The 20,880-nt window shown below is 37.2% G+C and overlaps 1 protein-coding gene across 1 annotated transcript in view; it reads left to right on the plus strand.

Annotated features, from left to right (window-relative positions):
* DCDC1 (doublecortin domain containing 1) overlaps positions 1-20,880 on the plus strand; it is a 337,965-nt gene that overhangs the window by 253,737 nt on the left and 63,348 nt on the right. Inside the window, exon 19 of the mRNA XM_063318002.1 lies at positions 20,383-20,506. Coding sequence (XP_063174072.1) covers positions 20,383-20,506 — 124 coding nt within the window. The remainder of the gene's footprint in view (positions 1-20,382; positions 20,507-20,880) is intronic.

Below are 20,880 nucleotides of genomic sequence, written 5' to 3' on the forward strand. Positions count from 1 at the left end.
TCTGGGAAATTGTCATCTTTAGTTCTGGATGGGGTTGCACTGCCCCAGACAGACCCGGTGCGTAACTTGGGGGCTCCTCCTGGACTCACGGCTCCTGCTCTAAGAGCAGGTGGCAGCTGTGGCTAGGAGGGCCTTTGTGCAACTTCGTGTTGTGCGCCAGTTACGCCCCTTCCTGGAGCAAGAGGCCCTTTGAACAGTCACTCATGCCCTGGTTATCTCCCATATAGACTACTGCAATGCGATCTACATGGGGCTACCCTTGAAGAGTATCCGGAAACTACAGCTGGTGCAAAATGCAGCCGTGTGGGCGATCTTGGGTATCCCAAGATCAGCACATGTCACCCCTTTGCTCCGCGAGCTGCATTGGTTGCCAGTATGCTTCCGGGTCCAATTCAAGGTCTTGGTTATCACTTTTAAAGCCCTACATGGCACAGGTCCACGCTCTCATCCCCATCACATCAACCCGTCCCTCCCAGTCATGCAGAGATGGCATGCTATGGACCCGTCTGTAAGAGAACTCCATCTGGTGGGGTCCAGGAGGCGGGCCTTCTCTGCAACAGCCCCTGCCCTTTGGAATATCCTTCCCCGGGAAGTGAGATTGGTTCCCTCCCTCCTGGACTTTAGGAAACAACTAAAGACCTGGTTCTGTTATCATGCCTGGGGCGGGAGAGAGAGTAGTCACTCCTGGGGATGGTTAGTCTCTTAGAAGGACCCTGTTCTGCTTGCAAATCACAGAGAACTTTCAGTCATTGGGGTTTTTATCATATTTATTTTATTATGTATCATAGTATTTTACAGTTTTATATTTTTCTTATTTATGTTTTATTGTAAACTGCCCAGAGTCCCTTTTGGGAGATGGGCGGTGATAAATTTGACTAATAAATAAATAAATAATAAATAAAATTAGCCTTTTTAAAAACTAATCAAGGTGAGTCCTGTTATTAGAATGGCTGGCACCTTCAGCCATTGGTTTTAATGTACTGTAAGAACTGTAGGGAGAAATAAAAAACCATTTCTTTATTATCTCTAAACAGCCCGGTCGCATACAGGGAAACCAAGGTAATCAGTCAGTACACATGTCAAGACATTCTAGGATGGGAAAGTTACCAGTCAGCTTTTTAAAAGACCATATAGAGAAAAAGATAATCTTTGTATATGCAAAAATATAAAGCTTAACCATATAAGGAAAAAAGCATATGTTAAACCAATGAGAAATGAACACATTGTGCTGTGCATGTTTATAAGTACAATAACCATTCAATGCTGGTGTCTGCTACTGCACGACAGAACCAACGATCACCACAGCATCAACTTTTCTCTTTACCCATTGGCCTTCTCTATTCATTCACTGTGGAATCATTTTTCCACAATAGGCAGAAAAATGTTATTTCATTTATTATTGTTCCATTTATATTGCAGTGAAAGGAGAGAGATGGTTGTTAAATGTTTGTCCCAGATACCAAAATAACTCAGATATCCAAATATTCAGCATTGGGTGTCTTGCCATGTATGTTTGTTTGTTATTGAATGCATGTAACTCAGGCACAAAATAGCCTGCCCTGCTTTTCAGTTGGACTTGTTCAATAAGAGCTGATTATTTTGGATTATCCTGGCTTTTCATTATAAAATTTCATGTAATAGGCATTATGTTGGGCATATAGTTAAATCATGAGTTTAAAGGTAAATGAGCATGGATTGTGGAATTACAATACTATATCTAATTATGTATGAAGCAAGCCAGTTTGGTCTAGTGATTAAGGCTTCAGGCTAGAAACCAGGGGACTGGGAGTTCTAGTCCCGCCTTAGGCATGAAAGCCAGCTGGGGGACTTCGGGCCAGTCACTATCTCTCAGCCCACGATGTCAGGCTTGGGCGACAAGCCAGTCAGTTAATTCCTGTTGCAACCAACGGATCAACATTTGGTTGATCCAAAAAAGCAGACCCTGCACCTGCGGAAAAAACACTAGGAGGAAAAAAAAAATCTAATTATCTATGATAATTACTCACCCTTGCTTATGTAGGCCTAGTAAATAGTTTCAGAATTGTAAGTCCAATATAGTATTAACAGAACTAACATTGGTGCTCTTATTTTCATCCATAATGCAACAACATTCTAACAGTTTCAGTGTGAATGTTTACAAAGTGCATAAACACTCATTGTGTTCAGAATTGATTACATTCTTTAGAAAATGTTCTGCATGCATAATAAGGAATTCATTACTGTGTCCCAAACATTCATGGGATGATCTCTTAACTGAGCTCCAAGTTTGCCTTAGAATTCTAGAGAGTTTTGAAGTGCAGGAAATGAATTTTCATTTGAAGTATCAAGCTGCTTTATAGGTGGCCAAACCACATTTGCTCCTTTAATAAATTAACCCTTATGGAAAAATAACCCCAAGACTCTGGCCATCTGCAGCTGTGGTGTTGAAACATAGCAAGCCAGCATCTCCATTCTCTGGCAAGCTATGGGGAGCACAGAGATCTTGCTGCCACATTCACTGTTCTGAGATCCCTGGTACTTTGCCTCAAGGCTGAATCTATTAACAGTGTTTATATATATGTATATATGTATATACCGTGTGTGTGTTTGCGTGTGTGTGTGCATACACACACACACACACACACACACACAGATAAATACCATGGAACTCACAACTGAAAATAATTGTGTGTATCTTCATGTTTATTTGTTTTTATAGACACAAACCATCATAGATTAGTAGTTCAATTAGAGACAAATCTATTTCCAGTCTGTGTCACTATGTCCCATTCCACATTATTCAGTAGTGTTCTTAATCTTCTCAAAACACCATTTAAATACATATTGTTTAAAGTATCTATTTTAATGCACATTCCTCTCAAAATTTATTTATATAAATATTTTCCTTTCTTTAACTTTCATATGTTAGGACTGCCAAAAGTTGTATTCTGTCATTTTTAAATATGAAATTTGGGTTACCTTTTGATTTACTGTATATATTAGTCTGAGATGTGTGAATTAATTCATTTTATAGGAATTTTCAAAGAATAGATTTCTTTATCTTAATTTCAAAACACATTCAACAATTCTTTTTTTAAATTTGCATTTTTTAAAATTGTACAAGTACAGATGCTTCAGATTAAATTGTATTGGTAAAAAAACATTAAAAGCAATCATAAGCTTTTAAAAAAATATTTCATTACTGTGTGCATTCTTGAAGTTGTAAAATAAATGGGTGTATACTGCTATCTATTTAATTTGCCTTTGTAATTCATGTAAAAACGCAACCGCAGCTTACTTCCACAACATGTGTTTAAGAACATGGTATACAGCTGCATAGACAGATTTTTTTCTCATTATTTCCATTCAGAAGGAAACACTAATTGATTATATTTTAGTACTCATGTTTAATAGTGTGCATCTATCTTACATATATACTCATGTTTTTTTCAGTATAACTGTCTGTACCTACAATATATTTGTGGTAATAGAAGCAAATTATTATTTTTCAAATAATTAAAAAAAAAGTTTTAGATGTATAGCTTTAGAATGCTTATATCCAGACAGTTTTGTTTGTGCAAAACCTTCTGATTAGATATTGGGAGAAAATCCTCCCACTAGTTTCTTGGTGTTAAATATTTACAAAGAGATACAGACACTTCTACAATTTTGTTATGATTTACATTTGGAGTACTGTGGACACCGAAAAGAAAAAAAAAAATAGATATTTTCTTATCTATTCCCAGTACATTAGAAAAGTTCATGCCCTGCTCTTAGCATTTTCCAACACAGCTGTAGAGTAGTTTAAAGCCTATTTTTTAAATAAGCGATGCTCAATTTGTCTTTGATGATCCGCATGATTCAGGTGAGATGGGAGCACGGTCGGGCCCTTATTTGCATAAAAATTAATCACAGAAAAATGTAAATTGATAAAATTTTGCCTGGCTTTTCCCCTCTATTCGAGAACCCATGGATGGCTCCCAGAAGCAATCATCTCAGTATGGGGCTGCATTGGATGCTGTACAAATGATCACATTTGTGTTGAATACTCACTCATTTAAATGTCAGCACTGATGGGGCGGTACATCAGTAAGAAAAAAAGTGGGAAAAAATGCACAGCAGCTGAAGACTATCAAATCCATGGGCACTCTTTAGAGATATATGATCTAATGTGAAAAAATTGTAGATTAATTATCCTTTCTTCAAAATGGTAATTGTTTTAGTATCACACCAGAAAAAAAATCTGCAATTTATTTGGAATCAAACAAAAATCAGTAATGTTAAATACATCATTAGATCATTGTGTTTATTAGAAGGCTGCAATTAATTCCAAAGTCTCCTGTGCTCCTGCACTGTATAAGATGAAACAAAGAATGTCTCTGTTGATTTTCAAGCAGCATATTTTTACACCTGTATGTTACTAAAGAAACTAAATTACTGATTTTGCTAAATTTCATATTATCTGGGTTTTATACAAAACATTTTGCAGTTAAAATGTTATATGATGCCAATAAAATAAATATATTTTTATAGGAGTTAAACAATGAGTAGAATAACCACTTCAGAGGCATTACTGAATGTAGGTAAAATATGTCAGTATGCACTGTACAATATTGTCCATATTTCATGAACACTACCAGAGTAAATGAGCTATATTAATTAAGAAATAATAATTCTGATTTTCAGTTTCTCTAAACTGAGGTGGACTAGCAAAACAAGGACCATGAGTAAAGAGTTAAGACACTTCTGTGTCGGATATAGTTTGTAATTACATTAGTAGTGACTTAATTTATCCTTTATACACTATGAAGATTGTGTACAAAAGCTAAATACTTTGTAAAAGTGTCTTTGCAATGAATATTTTTTGTGATTGTTCTAGCAAGAAAAGTGAGATACTTAAAAAAGAAATCCTCAACATTTTCTCATTGCATTATGCTAAAATAGCAATGTTTTGTTGTCAGACTAGTGAACAAACGCATACATTTATTATATTTTCCCATGCAATCATTCTCCACACCTCAGCAAAGCATCTATCCCGTATTAAAGTTCAATAGATACTATTCTTTTGCTAAGAGCTCGTATTTCTTCACCCTCAAAGCCTAAAAAACACCAACCACTCTCCCAAATTTCTTCAAAATATAGATATTACTAGTTGTGAAATAGGAATTCATACTACTGAATATCTAGACAAATCTGTACAGTAAGGTTTTATATTGTTATCATATATACAGTATATTAATGACCACTATTTTATTTAAAAGTCTAAGACATTCTAGGTGAAACCTTCCTAATTAGTTGGCTTGCTGGAATGGGAAGAATGCTGAAGTTGAAAATGGCCTAATTTAGATATTTTTTGTAGGAAAGGTAGCTGATTGGCAGGGCAAATGTAGAGAGTAAGAATGACATTGATGGAAATAGACAGAATCTGTTACCTAGACAAAAGGGGCTGAAACGTTTTTAAGTCCTGAAAAATGAGATGGTATGTGGAAGCAGACACCACTCTACTTTACTGGAGTACAGGAGGAGGAGGAGGTACAGCGTAATCAGACTTGTAAGATTCTGCTATTATAGCCAAACCCAATAAAGGTAGTTTTAGCATTCTGTGGAGTTGATTTCCTGATCTAGTCTGCCTTGTGTGGCTGACAGCAAAGAACTTGATGCTTCAGGCTAGAGAAATGGAAGTAATTAAGGATGTGCTTTTTAAAAATGTCCCACATATTCCTCTTACAAATTAGGACATGTCCACACCTATCATTTATACTGCTCCAGTCCTGTGCTCATCCTAACTTGCTGTCAATCAACCAAGCAGCAAACAACAGCCCAGTTGAAGAACTCCCAAGGAGAGAACACCACCCCCACCAACACAAGCAGGGCAAGCCACGGCATATAAACTGAGAGCAAGGCCCACTCCCTCTTTGCACTGAAGATGTTGCCTAGTCTGGCAATGAAACGTCTGCAAGAAAACAACAAGGCTCAGAGAGCACCAAGGGCTCCATAATGTTATACACAAAATTCTTAGCCCATTTAATCATACAATCTTTAACATATTCATCTTCTAAATTCAATTGCAACAACATTGTATACATTTTCTTAATAAGATCCTCATTGTTTATACAAAATTCCATTTCAAATTGTGTTTTTTCATGAACACAATTATATATTGCTTATCCAAATTAAACCGTTCTGACAGTTGTGCATAATTAAACCAGTGTCAAATATGACCTTCCAATTCTAGTTGTTCCCTTGTTTTCAGTTTAGGTATCCCTTCTTCAAAATTCAGCAAATCTTCATATCTCAGCCAGCTTGGTTTGCCTGCCATCTCTCTTCTAAAAAAAGCTTCTTGAGGGGACAACCACCTAGGTACATTAGGAGACAATATTGGTTTATATTTATTCCAAACCCTCAGTATGGCACACCTAAGAAAATGATTTTTAAAATCTTTATTAACTTTATCATACCACAAGTAGGGATGCCATCCTAACTGGAGATTGTGTCCTAATTCCAATAATTTCGTGTCCTTCAAGGTCACCCAATCTTTCATCCATAGCAAACAGCAGGCAACAAAATACACTTTCAAAACAGGCAAACCTAGACCTCCTCATTCTTTGGCATCCTGTAACAATTTATACTTGATTCTTGGTTTCTTCCCTTGCCAAATGAACTTAGAGATAGCTTTCTGCCATTGTTTAAATGGTAGGTCTGTTGTCAAAATCGGTATTGTCTGGAACAAAAACAATATTCTAGGCAAAACATCTTAATCACAGATATCCGACCCATCATTGACAGTTGTAATTTTTCCTACCTTAACAAGTCTTTCTTAACATCACTCCACAATTCAATACAGTTATTCTGAAACAACATACAATTCGTGTTTGATAATGTCACCCCCAAATATCTTGCCTTTTTTTCAATTATAAAACCAGTCTTACCCATCAACCTTTCTTGATTGTGTGTAGTCATATGCTTGATCAACATCTTTGTTTTTTGTTTATTTACTTTAAGTCCAGCTAATGACCCAAATTCCTTTAATTTCTTCATCAAATGTTCAACAACATTCAAAGGGTCTTGTAATATTAAAATTAAATCATCAGCAAAGGCCCTCATTTTGAAGACCTCCTTCTTTCTTTTCAAACCCTTTATTTGATCGTCTTGTCTAATGTCTCTATTCAGGACTTCCAAAACTAGGATAAAGAGTAAAGGTGACAAAGGACACCCTTGCCTTGTTACTTTCTGTATGTGACAAGGCTCAATTAGATCACCATTTACAATGATACACGCTTTTTGATGCACATACAGTAAATTGATTTAATTCCTTGAATAAAATTATCTCCAAAATCCATATTTTCCAAAACTTTGAACATAAAAGTCCAATTCAAATTGTCAAAGGCCTTCTCTGCATCTAAGAAGATAAGAGCTGCTTGCTGTTCATTGTGGTGTTGTAGATATTCTATAATGTCCAAAACGATTCTCACATTGTCTCATAATTGCCTTTTGGTTAGAAACCCACATTGATCATGGTGAATAAAGTGCTGTAAAATTTTCTTCATTCTTTCAGCCAGTATTGAAGCAAATATTTTATAATCACTGTTAACAATGAAATTGGTCTATAATTCTTAGTTAGAGTGATATCTTGGCCTTCTTTTGGTAAAAATGCAACACTGGCTTCTTTCCAAGAGTAAGGCATTGCAGAGCCCTGCTAAATAGAATTCATCTTTGAAAGTGTCCTGTTCAGACTATGAGGTGGCCAGGCAGATTTAATATCAAAAATACTCTTAATATCAAAAATTACAATAAATAAGTCCTTAGGATCAAGAGGTAGACTGGTTTCAGTCAAGACCAACTGGGTAGCAACAAGGAAACCGGCAAGGTTGCAAGAGGAGACTGTTGTAAACCAGCGGATCAGGATTCACTGATGGAGGCTGGAAGGCTGGGAGAAGCTAGGGCACGTGGCACTACTGGATCTGGGAATGAATTACCATGATCTGGAATACCACTCGAACTAGGCTGGCACTGGGATGCTGGGTGAGGCCGAACCGGACCCACTGGACAAGTCTTGGTTCTAACAACAGGACTGGACTGGACTCGGTGACTCAGGCCGGAGTGGATACTCAGAACTGGATACTCAGAACAAGGCTGAGAACTCGACGCAAGGCTAGACTCAGCTGGAGATACTGGGCTGGGCTGGATACTCTGGACTAGAGACTCAGAGCAAGGCTGAGAACTTGAAGCAAGGCTGGACTTGGCTGGAGATTCCGGACTGGACTGGGAGCTGGGCACACGGCAAGGCTGGACTGGAGGTTCTGGACTAGGTGAAGGACTAGACACATGACCAGACTGGACCACAGTTTCTAGGTAAGGTTGCAAACCTGGTTCACAACAAAACAGATGCGAAGTTCCTGAACAATGTTCCTGAAGGAGCAGATCTGAAATCTGGGGGCCCTCTCAGACTTGGAACTACTGCTCAAACAGGTGGAAGCCATGTCTAGGAGGCATGGCCAACTCTGGCTGGTGTGCCAGTGCAAGCCTTTCTGGATCAGGTGGCTCTTTGAAGATTGCCTCACACCTTCATCACCCTGTGGCTAGACTACTATATGTGCTTTATATGGGTCTTCCTTTGAAGATGACTCAGAAACTGCAATTGGTTCAAAAAGCAGTAGCTAAACTGCTGACAGATTTAGAAGTATAGCACCTATGTGGAAGTTGCTGCACTGATTGCTAATACATTTCTGGGCCCAATTTAAGTTGCTGGTTTTGATCTTCAAAGTGAAGCCATTTAGTGGCCTACTAGAACCACTGAAATGGAGCAGAGCTTAACACAGCTGAGAAGCTGTACTCAGAAAAAGAATATTATCTTAGATAGCTTCAGTAAGCATGTTAGAGAAACACAGGTTATTGATCTTAACACATTCAGCCCTCCCAAGCATAAAGAATCACATGCTAAGACAGAGTAGGTTAAGAAGTAAAAATAATATCTTACTGACTTTATTCTTGGTTTGGTTACATCCATGTTCGGTGGAAAAGATGAAATCTTTGTTCCTCTTTTGTCTCTAAACACAATTCACCCTTAGCCCTACAGCTGCTAAGAACTGCATGGAAGATAGGGGCAGAATTTTTCATTAAGGCCCTAGCACATGGCCCTGATGAAGAGAGCAGCATCCATGCTGCCTGTTCAGTTGGTGGAAGAAGGAGGAAGAAAGAGAGGAAGTGGGAGTGGCAACAAACAGCTTCCTCAGAGTTGCAGCATGGGACAAACTCAATTTACATGCTAATGCACATGCTAATGAGGCATGCTGGATTTACCAGGACCTCCAACACAAAGCCCTACATGCCTTGGCACCCATGTACTTCCAGGACCATGTCTCCCAACCAGAATTAGCCCACTCTGTGCTTTCATTGCAAGAGCTGCTGCTTTGGGTCCCTGCTTGCCATGAATTTAAGGATATGGGACATGGGCATGCGTATTCAGTGATGATGGAATATGCCTATTCATGTGATGCCTATTCACATGATGGAATACCTTTCTCTTAGGTAAGGATAGACCTCAGTAAAGAAGATTTCCACAGCACCAACTGGCCTAGATTCTTCTTTGTCTGGAAGTTGCGAGCCTACTGTTTCCACTTACAAATAATTCCCCCATTTATTCTTCTTGTTTTAGAAGAGAGATAATGCACTAAATAGCTATTAAAACAAGCCAGACGCCCAAAGAGCTCCAGTCTTTGGGGGCTTTTGATACATTCTAGATTTAAGTTAAATGAAAATTTACACCTCTACAGGAAAATGTTCTTAATATATTTTAGCTAATTCCTCAGGTGTACCATTTTAAAATGATTCTTTTGACAATCAGCTATCACTTCTTCATCTCTAATACATTGCTTGCTGATAAGGTTTTGTAGGTTTCATAAGAACATGATGATGGTTGAATCACTTTCAGGATTGATTTAGGATAAGATTTATCCCATCCCAGACCCCCCCTCCAAAAAAAACGATTAGTGTAATCTTGCTTTGGGATTACAGTAATAATAAAAGCACTTAACAGATTTTAAATATAAGTGTCAGAATGGCCTGAAATTCTGACTGGATGCTTCTATTAGAACCAGAAATTTGTTTATATTCTGCAAAATAGCATTCATCTTTGAAGATAGTTGTCAGGCTGCTATCTAAGCATCTGCTCCCATTTGATTAGGTATTATAATGCACATGGTCAGTAGAAGCTACCTTTGCAGACTGAGTTCTGGCAAAGTGTGTGTTCCCTGTGGCAGACATTCTGGTTCATTCTGCAGCTCTTCATTAGAAATGTTGAGGCAGGTTTTTCTAATAATAATAAATTATCATAAATTCCTGTTCACAAAGGCCAACGTATATCTCATTCTGATATATGTAGGTGAGGGACAGTCAGGCCCATGTAATTCTGCTGTGTATCTCTTTAGTTCATAGTTTTCTGTGATTATAACTCATTCCTGCTGTCACGTTTGTTCCTCATAGAAAATAAGGTTTCCTACTCTTCTTCTTGGTAAAGTCAAAGTATGGCAATTCTTATTTCAGATGCAGAGTCTTTCACAGATTCTGAGTTGGGCAGATTCTCTTCTTTTTGAAATAGGAAGTTTTCCAACACTATTAACCAAAGGAAATTCAAGAGGCACATGGACATTATTTTAAATGTACAGATTTGGAACTAGTGCTAGGTGTGAAAAAGCAGTTGGTTAAGGGGGAGAGGTTAAGAGTTGATATTTGTTTAGTAGTAAGGACAAAGTATCTAAGTACATATTTAGTTCAGGCAACTGCTTTTAGCACCTGTACTCATAATGTACTCCTGATCATCCACCTCCAGTTTTATTTGGAACATACCAAAAAGCCTTGTAGAATGAATGGGAATTTGAAAACTACAGCTATCTAATACTGATCATCTAGTAGTCTTTACGTACAGTAGATAACATTATGTCGAAACTTAACTTCAGTCAGTTGATTTATTTTCCTTGAATAATTTTCATTAGTCAGCATCCTTTTTTAAAATGATGGAGCCAGAATAGAAGGCAGTCTGAAGTCTTGTCACCAGTCACTGCTTAAATCTTATTGATGTTTTAGTTAGTACACCCCAAATTGTCACTGATATTTTTATACTAAGAATTATTTTAGTAACTTGAAATATAGTTATCCTTTATTACCACTAAATCTTTCATTATGTTTTGTGTTAATTACTTATCGCTTAAAATATCCATTTGGTTATTCTCTATATGCATAATACTTTTTCTTAGACTACTCACACATACACACACACACACACACACACTGAACTGCTAGATTTTGGTACAGTTTCCTATTAACTATAATAATTCAAAATTATGTTGGTAGTCCTGCTAATTTGTATAACCTATAGATTTGGTAACTGCATTGTTTACTCTTTTATATTATAAGTTTATGAGAAGGTGGAATTTGCATTAATTTTCCAAGATAACAACAGTTCTCATAGAAACCATTAATACTTCTCAGCTAATTAGTTCTTTTAAGTCTTCACTGGCAATTAGGTAATATTCTAGACATGTATTTTTATTTTTATTTTTCAAAGAAGCATCGTCTTAAAGATGTAATATATCATATATCTTGCTATGGTGGATGTTTCTAATACTAGGAAGGTTGATATTTCTCAGTGCAAAAAAATTAAGACTTAAATTAAGAATATTCTGACTATAGGCTGGTATATGATTAATGGTATAGAACCCCAAACACCTTTTGTGAAAATACCTTTTACTCATACATTCCTGACATAAGAAGGTATTGCAAATACCTTGCAAAGAGGGCCCTGGAGGAAACAAATTATCTGCCCCCTTTTTAGTCAGATTCCAGGCCAGGATATAGCACCGAGACAGCATGGACTGCACTTGTGGATGACCTCTCCTGGAATTGGGATAAGGTTGGTGCAACTCTCTTGCTCCTACTTGACTTCTTTTTTTAAAAAATAAATTTTATTAGGTTGCGTGAGAAGAATAAAAACGACAAAATAAATAAATAAATAAAACTGCAAAGAAGAAGAAAAAACTAAAAAGGTGCAAAAACACAAGAGAATTTTTTTTTTTTTTCAAATTTACAAAAAGATATGGCTTCCAGGTTTTAACAGGAAGGATATAGAAAAATTTCCATAATCCATCTCTTACTCTATATTAAACCAAAACCCACATTATTTCTATAAATCATTCCACTTTGGCACATAATAAAAATCACTAAGTACAATTAGTCCTCCCCTTATATTAAAATAATAATATTCATATAAACCTCCTAAACATCTTTATCCCCTCCAAAAGATAACATGTATTTACTTATTCCCTTCCTACCACTATTCTGTACATTTCTGTTTACTAAAATAAGAATCAAATTAAAAAGCTCATAGATTGTCTGTTATTATACTTGATAATACAACAGTTTTAGTAATCTTAATCTTAATAAACCCAAAAAAACAAGGACAATTCAAAACAGTAACCTTAAATCAAATCCTTAAAACCATCCAAATGAACACATTTTTAACCCTAATAATCTTAATCCAAATCTTTAAAAGCAAATGAGATTAATCAGCCCCTTAAAGCAAACTAAACATTCTTAAAACCTTATCCCACTTCAAAATAAACCAGAGTATTTGCATATCCCCACAATGTGCACAGAGCTTTTCTCTTAAAAGAATCAAACAACCTGACTGCTCCCCTCAAAAATTCCAGCTTCTTTTCATGGCATTCCACCAGAAAGTCAATTTCACTTGTGGCTTGCAGATCTCTCTCTCCCTTAAATTTCTCCAAGTCCGCTATCTGCTCTTCATCCAGCATCTCAATAAAAATCCCAATCTCACTCTTAGAAGAAACATTTCTATCACTGTTGAATTCCTCAGTTTCATCCACCACATCCCCAAATTGATACCACATTTTAAATCTCATATTTTCTATGATGTCGTGAATATTGTCCTGACAAGCAGGAACCACGCTGAGACGAGGAATAGGTCTCTAGTGTTTTATTACTGCTACAGTAGACAGAAAATCCTAACAAACTGAAGTAGCGTGAGAAAACCCATACAGATAAATCCCAAAAGTCAAGGCGGGTCTGTTCTGTGTCTCTTTGAATGACAGCTCAAATTCTTGCTACTACGCATGCGTTTCCCCCCCTGGATAGAGGCCCCCTCCTGCCCACCATCAGTGCTCATGACAAATATCTTGCATAAAAGCTTGGTAGAAGTCAGAGAAATCTGTTTAAAATTTTGGTGGAAGTCAGAAAAAAATATGTTTAAAATCCTCCATGTCTCATGCAGTAGATTATGGTAACCCCTAGGAGCTTAGTCAGTGAAAGTTGAGGATATGAAAAAGTTCTGAAATGTATTTAGGCAAGCAAAAGTGAGATAAACAGACAGTTCCCAGAGGAAAGTGAAAACAGAAAGCTGAAGATTCAAATCAGCCGATTCAATGTGTAGGGAAATACCAATATCTTCAAATTTAGTACAAAAATAATAACAGGAAGACAGTTGTTTACTCTCAATCTTCCTTTATATTTGGAAGGAGAATGAAATCCTAAACTTAATAAAGATTTTTTTTAAAAAAAGTAATCCCAAAAATAACGATAAGCACCAAGAGCTTCTCCTTGCTGTAGAAAGCCTCTCTTAAGGTACGCATACTTAAAAAAAATGTAAATTGGTGATTTAGAAATCACCAATTTCCACAGATCCATCTTTTCCACAGATCCATCTTGTACACCAATTGCACTCCTTCCTGGACTGGCACTCATGCTTTAGTCATCTCGCATCTGGATTATTGTAATGCACTGTATTTGGGGCTGCCCTTGATGTCACTCAGAAGCTATTGTAGGGAGCCTTGGAGAAGACATCCAGAAGCCATTGGGACAACAGCAGGTGCTGAAACGTGTTAAGCCCAGAGAGGCAGGAAAGTATTTTAAAAGACTCAGATTGGCTCCCCCTGACACCCTGGGGTATAAGAAGGAAGAAAGGGAAAACACAGGCAGATTTGTAAGATTCTGTTACTATACATATCTCAATAAACTTTGTTCTAGTCTTTCCATAGAGTCAGGTTCCTGATCTGGTCTACCTCGTAAGGCTGATAGCTACAGCTGGTCCAGAATGCAGCTGTGCTAGCAGTTATGGCGGTACCTTTGTGACAGCTCTGCTCCATAAGCTGAATTCAAGGTACTGAATTGTCATCTTTAAAGCCCTATGTGGCTTACCTAGCTATTTATAGGACCGCTTTTCTCCAATTTTCTCTCCCATACTAAAAGATCTGACATGGTAGGCATGATCCAGGTCCCATTGACTAAACGGTGCCATATTGTGGGAAATCAAAGTCATGCCTACTCAATTTCTGCCCCTGCCCTCTGGAATGCCATTCCTGTAGAGGTTTGTCTGGCTCTGACCTTCACATCGTTCAGCAAAACTCTAAAAACATGGTTTTTCAAACAGGCCAGAGGTTGGGCTGATTTGTGATCCCCATTGGTAGATGATGAGTAGCTGGGAGTTCTAGTTGCATTTTTTTTCCTCCCTCATATGCTCTATTTTTGTTTTTATATTATATTTTGTGATATTTTAATGTTGTATGTTGCCTTGAAGGGACACGGTGGCGCTGCGGGTTAAACCGCTGAGCTGTCGATCGGAAGGTCGGCGGTTCGAAACCGCGCGGCGGGGTGAGCTCCCGTTGCTCGTCCCAGCTTCTGCACACCAAGCAGTTCGAAAACATGCAAATGTGAGTAGATTAATTGGTACCGCTTCGGCGGGAAGGTAATGGCGTTCCGAGTCGTCATGCTGGCCACATGACCCAGAAGTGTCTATGACAACGCCGGCTCCAAGGCTTAGAAACGGAGATGAGCACCACCCCCTAGAGTCGGACACGACTGGACTTTACGTCAAGGGAAACCTTTACCTTTACCTATGTTGCCTTGAGTTTTTGATTTGGGGGCCTATAAATTCAATAATATAAAATAATAAAGTAATACATCTGGGAGACTCATGACAAGAATAAGTGACTGATGTTGGTCGGTTGTATGGCTGGCAACAGTTCCTCAGGATTTCAGGTTGGCCCTTGCTGGAAATGCCAAGATTCCAAGCTGTTGCTCCTCTATACCAGGAACCCCTTAAACAGGCTGGAGATGGGCAAAGCCAAGCAGCTTCAGAGCAGCCCACCTTCAACTCTTCAAGACACCTTGGAGGAAGTTTTCTCCTCACAAATGGCATTGAGGAGCCTCTTTACTCACCTTGTCTGTTGATGCTGCTCCTTGTCCGTAATGGATTGTCTTTAGAAGAAGTAGCCACGCAGCTGGAGTGCTGTCTAGGGCAGCTTGAGTAAAATTAAGGAGAAGCAAGAGGGAGGCAGAGCATTCAGAAAACTAAGGAGAGAAGGAAAGGAAAATTTCCTCCATTGATGATAGCAATCCCTTTCTGACAAAGATACATAATGAATCACTTGAAGAGATATATGAGAAAAATATAATTTGTCCCTGTCACAGTAGTAATCTGCAAATCTGTTGATTTTTTTTTCCCGACTGTTTTTGAGAAGCATGCTGCTTTTGGGCTGGTATTCAAGGTAATTATTATGTAGCGTATCATATTCAGACAACATACAGTACTCTGATTTCATTTTCACATTTAGGACAAAATACATTTAAATGTGATGGAGAACACAAAAAGGTCAACTGTAGTTTTCCAAAATCTTCATCCTTTTAACCTTTTTGTTTCTCTTCTGCATGCAACCTATAAACTGAAACATATTTTTAAAGGTAAGATTGATAGTAAGTTCTGGTAAATGAAAGAAAAAAAGTATCTCCATCCTTGAGATTTCCTGTGACACATCTGATGTATGGAAGCAAAGGGGAATACCCTTGTGCCAGTAAACTTGCAAGATAGATTAAGAAAGCATTAAGGACCTACATCAAGAAATGAGAGATGATGAATAAGGGTAGAGGTGATGCAAACTGCAAACTTGCATGACCTGCTTTGATTCTGAGAAACTTGTCACAAATGCTAACCAGCCTTGTACAAGACTGGAGTGTGAGATTTTTCTTCTTTGCTTGAATAATGTCTTAATACTTGCCAGATCATCTATCCTCTAGAAATATCATTATTGCTGTATTATATTTACCAGATGTAATTACTTACAGTTGCTATCTTTCTAAAAATATAACATTTCTGGAAATTTTGAAGCAATTATTTAAAAATCAGGGATACTTTTTGCCCCCAAATTCCAGAAATTTTGAGGAAAATTGAAATACATGCAATACTGTTGTTAAATAAATGAATGGGTACTATTGCCAATATCTACCCCATTCCTGGTACTGTCAATCCTAACTGAAGAAGGGAAGAGATTCACCAGCATCTAGATTGAAAGCCAACAAGAGTAAGCTACCCCATGAGCAAAAAAAGAACTCAGACTTTCTTTGTTTTTTCAGTGTCCCCTGACAATGCACTCTTGTCCTTTCATTTGAGAGTTGTACCTTATACAATTTACAGCTTGTCCTCCATGTATAGGAAACCTGTTAGTCTTGACTACTGTATGCTAAGAAACTGTCAGCTGTTATCTTATATCTTTTGATTTAATTTTCATTTTGGACCGTTGATAATAATGGTGGTATCCCCTCTCTCAATTGCTAGGAAAACATCTTTCGTTTAATTGTCAGGTTTATATCCTACTTTTTCCCCAGGAACTCAAAGCAGCTTTCATGGGGATTTGCCTTCATTTTATCACAACAGCAACTCTGAGAGGTAGGTTAAGAGAGAGTGACTGGCTCAAAGTCACCCAGTGAACCATGGCTGGGGTGGATCTGAGTATGGGTCTCCATAGACTTAGTCTAATATCTAACCACTACTCTAGTAAAAATAAAGAAAGCACTACACCTAATCATGAGATTGAGGATTTACAGGACTGAAAATTTCATGAAGACTACATTGTTGCTGCTAGGAAGGAGATGTTCCATGCAATAATTAATAAAACGACTAAGAGAAAACATGATTCTTTCATCTGCTGATAGAGTTTCAATGGCTCAGCTTTATTCTCTTTTACTTGGAAGTCTTCAGTGGATTCGGCTGCATAGTAGACAGCCAGTGGTGACCAAAGAAGGCCAAGGACATGGCAGGAAATGCTGTTGTAATAGTGCTGCATCTGTATGGGCACCATGTTGTTACTGTTCTTGGAACTGTACTTGAATTCCACATATCTTTTAAATACTTTACTGAGCTTGTAAGACTATAAAAATAACATAAATAAATAATATCTCTTCTATAGTGTATATAATTATTTGCTTCTATGTACGAATGCAGTAATTTTATGGGATAGTTCCTGATCAAGTGCAACATGCAGACTGCATTGCTGTATACTGCGTATTGGTACCTTCTGGGCTTAAGTATTTAATCTGATAAAATTCATGGATCATTTAATGTTCCTATGAGGTTAAAAAAAGAAGAATAGCAGGGAAATTCTACTTTAATTTTCCCACTGCCCAGCTGTGACAGTGGCTAATTTTTGTGGAGCTCTGTAACATGCTTCAAAAGTTTAATTTTACCATGCTTTGTTGTTCTAGTGAGGCAACATTATAACAACAAAAGCAAAATTATGTGTATTCTGTAGCCAGATACTGCTTTAATTGTTGAGTGTTGAAATCTTAGAATGAAAGGTCTGTCAGAATATTATAGTCCTACAAATCAAATGACAGCTTATTAATTTTTTTATTAGGGACTTACAAAAATATCATGTTAATGACTGGATCAGCCTTACTGAAATGTTTACATCTACTGTAGCTTTATAGTGAATCCCAGACTGCCATAAAGACACTGAGCCCTGCTACACTTCAACCCATTTGATCTGCAGTGCAAGCCCAAGGCATTGTAAAACCTAATTTCATTTACTTGAGCTGATCTCACTCCCTAGAATCAGGGAGAGGCTGAAAGGGAACAGGAGTGGGAAGATAGCTCTATAATTAGCAAACAAAACCAAACTACATTGTGCAAACACACATATACCTCTCACTTTCTTTAATCATTTAGTGGAGAGGTTTGGGAGACCTTTGGGGGAGAAGCAACTGTATTAGGAAAGTTTGCAAAAATAAGGAAGCAAAGCCTCTCTCTCTAGCCAAAAATAGGAGTTGGCCTTTTTCAGCCTGCCAGTGATGTTTTTCTGCATGTGTCACGCTATGCTTGGACATGTAGTTTGTAGCAGATTCAAGATATTCCCTGCATGTGGTAGAATTCATTAACGATGAGAAAAACATACATTTTCTTAGGGGAAAAAATCCACTGTATATAGTGTGGTCTATTGCTGAGTAGATGTGCAAAAGATGGTTCTGTTAGTTTTCTCCCAAGTTTATACAGTACAGAGTGATAAAATAACAAGAAATAGATCTTGGCTTCATCTGAAACCATCGGGTACATTAAATGAGCATGCTTCACTATTGCTCACACAGTATCACTTCCCTTTGCTTTTTTCCATTCTGCACCCACCAGATTTACTGTTCAGTCTGACCCAGATTTGGTTTCATGTGAGAACGTAAAATTGAATATCCTTCCTACTAATGGAGACGGATGTACCTGGTTTCAATCCCTAGTCAGTCTTTCCTTTGCCTTTTTTTTAACAGGAAAAGAATTCATATCATACCTATTGATTATGGAGTTAGAAAGTCTGTCATAATTGGTTTTAACCTAGCATTGAGCTTTGCATATATTTTTGAAAAATAGAGATTTGATAGCTGTTGGAGGCATGAAAAATTCTATGTTACATCTTTGAGTGCCATAAAGGGAAAAGCAATTGTATTAGGACTCTGCAATAAAAAGAAATTGAAATAAGGTAAGTAGGATTAAATGTGATGCGGCTGTTGAAAATAGATGGCTCTCAATTGAGCTTCCATGAACCGCTGTTTCCACCTAGTGGCTGCAAATGAGAAATGTTGTAGTTTAAATTAGAGATAGTATTGAAAGCTAAGGCAGACCCCCACCCCCAGTGAAGTGCTGTAAGGGCAGAATGCATTTAGGCACTTATACAATCATTATTTTGCTACCTATTAGTGCCAATGCAGTTCAGAGATTGTCAGCTTTTCATTTATAAAACACAGTTTTCAGAAGGACTGAACTTGGTTATTAAAAATCATACTGTGGTTGAAACCTGGCAGCTTAATAGCACTTTCAGGAAAAACCATGTGGTGTACACTGCAGATTTTCATTACCAATAATGCACAAGACCTGGCAGAATCTTGACAGGCTTCACATGTGCAACTGGATCCCAAACTGCCTTTTGCTTGAGTGGATAGCAATCAAGCCCCCTTTTCCTCTCAAACTGTATTTGCACGTTTCTGAACAAAGAAAAAATATATTTAAAAGAAGAATAAACTAAATTAGACACCCTTTAGATAGACTGAATGCATCAGGCAATTTTCCAATAACATCTGTAGCTCATCTATCTGGTTATCCCATTCATTAATATCTACAGTTTTAGAAGAAAACACAAAATAGTTTAAAATCAAGGTTCATGTCCCATAATCAGTTTCTTAAAAGAAATTATATAGTACTGAACAGGAATCCAAGTGATCTGAATCAAACTGATTTATGATAATGTAATTGAAAGGGTATTGATTTCCAGTGCTCTAGATAAGAAATTCATTTCCTTGTTCTTGTTAAATGGGCAGTAAATAGAATGACAAAGGCATATGTTAGTCGTTAAGGAACTGAATGTCACCTCTTTCTTGTATCAAGAGTACATATCAACAGTTTCTCATGTTTGCACTTAGTATCTTGCATGAGTAGAAAATTTTTGTATACGAGTATGTTATGTGTGGTTGCATATCATAAAAAAGAGACAATATTCCATGTTGTCTTATCTTGCACCTTATTGTTATGTAACCCATCTTTTTAAAAAAGTATTTTTTGAAGTTTTATATGTACTTAGTTTCTTGGTTATACGATGCATATTATGTGTGTTTTCCTATATTTTGTCCTATAGCTTATTTTCTTTACTCAATTCAGTTGGCCTTTGGATCACTGTGTTATCATAAAATATGCTATGAACCAACTGTTGTGGAGTGGTATATTTGGTAAATAGCATGAACCATTAGTACATCTCTTTAAACAATCTAAAACATTGGGAAAGAATAACATTCAAATCTATAGAACAATACTAAAAAAAGAATGCATGATAGTAACAACATTTATATAAGTTGAAATTAAATTCACAAAGCAGGAGTAACTAACTGAAAGCCAGCATGGGGGAAAAAAATAGAGCAGACAACAGTGCACATATATGCATGTGTACAGTATCTGAGAAGTTTTTAAAATAATTGTTTGCCAAAGAGGAGGATAATTTAGCTGCCCAAGAATTACTGCCAGTCAGAAACATATTAGTTAAAAAGTGAATGAACCTTTTCATAAGGAAATGGACCTTTTTCTTTCAGATGGGCCATTAAACATGAAGGAACAAGTAAGCCTGGTCAGTGGAAACAATCAAAAGTGGAGAATCCTTTATGGAATAAGTTGACCTATATGTGGCCTGTACTTCCAAATGGAGAGTTAAATCAGGTAATTTCTTAGAGGGGGAACAATATACAAATACACATGTATATGTGATTTGTACATATTTATCCAAGATATTTAAAATATATAGGTACACACACACACACACCTTAACCATATGGATAATAATAGCCATATGAATCACATACTAAAAATTAGATGCATAATTCTTGAAACCACAATCCACAGAAAGCTTCAGTGGAGAAGCTCCACAGAATCTTCTACCCCAGGGAGCCATTTGATCATTTTCCATAGAATGCAGACTCTAGTTCATATTAAAAACTGCCTACCATATGAAATGGTTTGCGCTGCAATCTAAGGAATTGTTCTATATGATTAATACAAATTGCTGCCCATAAAAATACAGCAACTGCCATTTA

Source organism: Candoia aspera, chromosome 1, assembly GCF_035149785.1.
Source record: "Candoia aspera isolate rCanAsp1 chromosome 1, rCanAsp1.hap2, whole genome shotgun sequence".
Taxonomy (NCBI): Eukaryota; Metazoa; Chordata; class Lepidosauria; order Squamata; family Boidae; genus Candoia; species Candoia aspera.